The 5,546-nt window shown below is 52.5% G+C and overlaps 1 protein-coding gene across 3 annotated transcripts in view; it reads left to right on the top strand.

Moving 5' to 3' along the window:
- St3gal2 (ST3 beta-galactoside alpha-2,3-sialyltransferase 2) overlaps positions 1-5,546 on the top strand; it is a 59,518-nt gene extending 53,972 nt beyond the window's left edge. For 2 of the 3 annotated variants that reach the window (XM_004625791.2, XM_023709198.1), the window contains exons 5-8: positions 170-215; positions 609-728; positions 2,604-2,769; positions 3,533-5,546. In XM_004625791.2, coding sequence (XP_004625848.2) covers positions 170-215; positions 609-728; positions 2,604-2,769; positions 3,533-3,585 — 385 coding nt within the window. In that variant the 3' untranslated portion in view covers positions 3,586-5,546. Of the gene's footprint in view, positions 1-169; positions 216-608; positions 729-2,603 lie in introns of all 3 variants that reach the window. The other variant, XM_023709199.1, reaches the window with a different exon arrangement.

Raw genomic sequence — 5,546 nt, 5'->3', positions numbered from 1 at the left:
AAGATGTAATAAAAAAAAAAAAACTTTCAGCATATATCTAGAATGGTGTAACAACCATCATAGTTAATTTTAGAATATTTTTATTTTCTAAAGATCTTCAAGCTGATCGTGTGATCAGTGCTGAAGGGTAGTGGTGTCTCTAAAATGTTCTTTTGCTCTCTGCCTGCAGCACCTATGCGCCAGTGAAGTCCTTCCTTCGAGTGGACAAAGAGAAGGTCAGCTGCCCACCTTTCTCTTCCTTTTTGCCCTCTTAACGGTAGTGCTCAGGGCCAGGGAGATGGCTCAGTAGAATAAGTGCTTCCCTGGCAAGCGCAAGGGCCTGAGTTCAATCCCAGGTTCCGCAAAGAAAAAAAAAAAAGAGAGAGAGAAGAAAAAGTAGTGCTGCCCTTACCTAGGTTGTGCCTAGGCCTGTAGTTCCGCAGTGCCCCACTGACCTTCCACAACCTTCTAGTTCCCCTCAGCTGCCATGCCTGCCCCAGCAGAGGCCACAGGACCATGGAGCCTCACATCTGGGCCCTGATCAGGGGCAGAGGCACTGGTAGAAGCTGCTGAGCCCCAGCCTCCCAGCCCTGTCTTGCCCCTCACAGGCCTGCTACCCTTTCCCCCAGGTCCAGATCTACAACCCGGCCTTCTTCAAGTACATCCACGACAGGTGGACGGAGCATCACGGGCGGTACCCTTCCACAGGGATGCTGGTGCTCTTCTTCGCCCTGCATGTGTGTGATGAGGTGAGTGGGCCCCAGCAGGCTGTGGAAATGGCAGGACCTGGCCAACAGAGGGAAGTGAAGCTGCCCTTCTTGGGTCTTAGCATTGTAGAGAAAAACAGGGCTTGGGTGTCACGACCCCCCGCCCCATTTCTAAGCTGTAAAGTATATAGATTTGTGCTTCTCAAACTTTATTATTTTCACGTTACTAACTCTGAAATCATTTCATCCAAAAGATGAATTTTAAAAGTTGGGCATGGTAGCTCATGGCTATAATCCCAGCACTTGGGAGGTTGAGGCAGGAGGATCATTGAGAGGATTGTTGCAAGTTTGAGACCAGCTTGGGCTACAAAGTGAGCTCAAGGCCAGCCTGAAGTGCATCACAAGACATTGTCTCAAAAACACAAAAAGGAAAAAAAAAAGAAAAAAGATAAATTTTGGTGGGCATAGCACATGTATAATCCCGATAATCGCAGCACTAAGAGGGCTGGCCAAATAGCTCAGCCAGCAGAGGCCAGGGGTTCGATCCCAGGCCCCAGGGCACACTGAGAGGGCGACTGAGACTGGACATGGTGGCGCACACACCTGTAATCCCAGCTCTTGGGAGGCTGTAAAGCAGGTGGATCACTGCGAGTCAGATCTAGTAGTGAAACTCTGAACACCCTGTAGACCCTTCTCTAAAAAATAAAATCCCAGCACTAGGGCAGCTGAGGCAAGAAGATCAGAGTTGAAGGCCAACCTGGAGTACATAGTGAGGCCAAGGCCAGCCTGAACTGCATAGCAAACCTTGACTCCAAAACCCAAAATAAATAAATTAAAAAAGTAAATTTATAGCTATGTATGGCACCTGTAGGCTCAGCCACTGGGGAAGCTGAAGCAGCAGGATCCCAGGAACCCAGGAGTTCAGGGCTGACCTGGGTAATATAATGAAACGTCATCTCTTTAAAAAAATTAAACTTAAATAAAAAAATTAAAAAAAGAATAAAAAAAAATTAAACTTATTGGAAAATGAAATAGGATACTACTACAATGGTTGCTATTCTTCCTAAAGAAAAAAAAAAAAATGAATAACCTAGCAACCAAGTAGTAATTTGAGCTGGTTGTCTTGTTATAATCCTTCATTCTAGGCTTATTCTTTTTTTGTTTTCTTTTCTTGTAGTTTTTAAGACAGGGTCTTACTGTGTAGTTTAGGCTAGCCTTGAACTCACTATAGGGCCTACCCTAGCCTCCAACTTGCTTTGTGCCTCCTGCTTCAGTTTCTTTTTCCTTTTTTTTTTGCGGAACCAGGGATTGAACTCAGGCCCTTGCGCTTGCCAGGGAATCGTTTATTCCACTGAGCCATCTCCCTTGGCCCTGCTTCAGTTTCTTGAGTGCTGGGATTACAGGCGTTCTTTGCTACCATGCCTGGCTGTCCCTGGCTGATTCTATTGTAAAAAGGCAGATTAGCCATTACAAAATCCACATTTCATTACTGGCCAGGACTCTTGTGGCATGGGGGTAGTGCCCATGCCCTGGTAAGCCCATTTCTGTACTTGACTAGATTTCGAATACTAAAAGTGCTCCATTTCAGAAAGGGAAGCTGGGGGAGAGGGGGTTCAAGGTCTGAAAAAAGAAAAGGGACGTTCTAGAGCTGGGCATAATGGCAACATCCTGTAATCCCAGCTACTGGACAGGCTGAGGCAGGAGGATCACGAAGCCGGCACCCAGGCTGGGCTACATAGGTCGTAAGTCCCTGTATCAAAACTAAAGAAAGGAGGAAGTTGGCAAAGGTTGGGGAGGAAGGAGAGCCGACAGGGAGCGCGGGCCGGGCCTGGGTGCCCTCTGCGCCTCCCTCCGCACTGCCTCCGGCGTCCCGGGCCGTCCTGTCGGTCGTGGTGACCCTGCCGCCCTTCCCCGCAGGTAAACGTGTACGGCTTCGGGGCCGACAGCCGCGGCAACTGGCACCACTACTGGGAGAATAACCGGTACGCAGGCGAGTTCCGGAAGACGGGCGTGCACGACGCGGACTTCGAGGCCCACATCATTGACATGCTGGCCAAGGCCAGCAAGATCGAGGTCTACCGAGGTAACTGAACTGGGCTCTCACCGACTCTTCGCGCCCAGCCGCCCTGAGGCCCGCCCCACGCCTGGGCGTCGCCGGGCAAACGGGAACCGCGCGGCCCGGACCAATCATGCTGCAGTCCAGGGAGCGCTTGCTGTTCTCCGCCAATCATGAGACTTTAGGGGCCCGGCCTGAGCCTGGCTCCAATCAACGCTGCCGTTGGGCGGAGCTTCTGTTTCTTCTAGCCAATCATGCGACTCATGGAGAACGCGCTGGGACCCGTCTCCAATCAATGGCCTTCGGAGGCGGGCCGGCGGGCGGTCGGTCAATCCCCGTCCCTTCTGCTTTTGATAGGATTTTGTTTTCCGCTTTTTAAGATGTGGAGGCTGCTCGGGCCTCGATGGAGTACTTTTCTAAGGCTCGACGAGAGGAGCCTCTCGGCCGCTGGCCAGCGGGTTCCACCGTGGGGTCCGAGCAGGAGGGGTTGGGGCGGTGTCGGGCGAGGCTGAGCGGGTGGGGGGTGGCCGGTGTCCCCGGCCCAGAGGGCCGCAGAGGGCGTGCGCCTCCTCCGTAGCCAGGCCCGCCGGGTGAGTGCGGAGCCACCAAAGAAACGCGGCCCTGCCCGCCTCGCTCCGGCCTTCGGGCCTGCGAGGCGTGGGGTGGGCGGTGCCCGGCTCGGACGCGGGGCTCAGGAATGGGGGAGGGACCAGGAGGCCGCGTCAGTCCCGAGTAAGGTGCTTCTCCCGCGGGCGCTGCCCAGCAGTTCACTCAGCATCTCCCTCCTTAGGCCTCCTCACCACCCCACTTGTTGCTCTGGAAAAAAATCAGAAAGCCGCCTAGGATTGGGGTCCTCTGTGTCTGTCTGTCTGTCTCTGTCGCGCACGCACGTGTGCGCGCACGTGTCTGGCCGGCCCGGGAGGCTGGCGCGGAGCCCAGCTGGCCCTGCGTGCCCCGTCCTTCTTCCCGTCACCCCGAGGAGGAGCAGGGAGCCTCGCGTCGAGGGTTTGGGCTCCTACTCCGGTTCCCGCGCACCCCCGAGGCGAGTCGCCAGCCTGGGCTGCTGCGCGTCGGGCTTCAGGCTGGAAGCTGCCGGCGCGAGCGGCGCGCTCGCATCCCTCGTGTGTGCCGCGTTCTCCCCTGCCACCCGGGAAGTGGGCTGGGGAGGGCTTCTGTGAAGCTCCCGAGTCAAGGAGAAGACCCCTTCCCGACGGCGTGGGCGTCAGGGCTGGCGCCTCCCCGGCGGCTGGTGACAGTCACCCCCAGGGGACAGTGTTTGGGGAGAGGTGAGCAGGCGAGGGCGCCCCTTGGCGCTCTGTGAGGAGAACTCGTTTGGATCTTTGCCCTCCCGGTTTTCGCAGATGCTTTCTCAGGTCCCCTGTCAGCGGCCAGCGCGAGGCGCCTGCCCCTCTTGCCAGTCTCATCCCAGTGCTTCCGCAAGGGGCCGTTTTGAGTGTTGAGATGATAAACAATGCAATTATGCCAAACAGTATTGAGCAGGATAATTTATTTCTTCTTTGTTTCTTTTTTTGTTTAAACCATTAATCCCCATTCTAGAAGGGGTAGATCCCAGAACTCAACCCAGATCGCCTTTTCTGCAATAGTTATTTAAACATTTTTTAATTTCCTTCCCTCTTTCTGAATTAAAAAAACACAAAAAACCTAGAGTCATTTGTTGTGAAATGTGTCAGATCACTGAAGGTGTATCAGGGCATCCAAGGTGCAGGGATGGGAACGGGCTGGAATGTTGGGGGGCTCGGCGGTGGGTGTGGGGGCAGAGCAACTCCACAGACGCTTTCCCCCTACATGTGAGTTACCGCGTGCACTGCACTCTGTGAAGTCCCCAGCACCCTAAATTGGAGGGACTGTGAGAATTTTGGATAAAAGTCAACTCACTGGCAGGGTATGGTTGCACACACCTGTAACCCCAGCATTCTGGGAGGCTGGGACAGGAGTTTTGCAGGTTCCAGCCCAGCCTGTGGGTTGGTGAGATGCTGGCTCAGAAAAAAAAGTGAATTTAGAAACCACTGACTAAAGTAAATGCCAAATAAATCATAAAACTGAATGTTTAAAAAAGCCCTAAAAGTAGTTGCATATATGCATATATATTCCAGGCTGCCTTTGAACTCCTATTGGTCCTTCTACCTCAGCCACCAGAGTGCTGGGGTCACACGCCTGTACCACTGCGCCTAGTTTGTAGTTGGTGTTTACACTGAGTTTGTTATGCTGTTTCTCCTTATTGTTGTGTTGTGTTTCCGACATCGAATTTAATGTGCAGCCCAGGCTGGCCTCAAACTCAGAGAAATCATCCTGTGTCAGCTTCCTGAGCGCTGGATTACAGGTGTGTATCACCATGCTTGCCCCTTAGCAAGATGGGAGGATTTCCAACCTGTTTTTGGTGTCTAGACATGTAGTTTATTCCTGTTCTGTTTGACCCTGTGAGTTAGGCGTTGGAAAGTGTGATGCTGTGCTTCATCATCTTACTAGACACCTTCTTTTTAATGACTTCATCTCCCGAGTTGCCTCCCCCTGCCAGAGGGGAGAATCAAGCCCAGAGCACTCTAGCAATGAGCTACAACTCCAAGTCCTTTTATTTTTATTTTTTACTTTTTAGTTTAAGTCTGTTTATTTTGAAATGAGGTTTTGCTCAGTTGCCCAGCCAGGCTAACCGCAAACTTGTGATCCTCCTGCGTCTGCCTCCTTCCTGGTTTGGCCTTCATATGCCCTGCTTGGTAAAGCCCTCTATTATGATGGGGGTTTTTAATCCGGAGGAGGTAAAAATAAATAAATGAAATAAATCTGGA

Source organism: Octodon degus, unplaced genomic scaffold, assembly GCF_000260255.1.
Source record: "Octodon degus isolate 3935 unplaced genomic scaffold, OctDeg1.0 scaffold00011, whole genome shotgun sequence".
Lineage (NCBI taxonomy): Eukaryota > Metazoa > Chordata > Mammalia > Rodentia > Octodontidae > Octodon > Octodon degus.
Note: the sequence above shows the minus strand (reverse complement) of the source record. Positions and strands in the feature narration are given on the sequence as shown.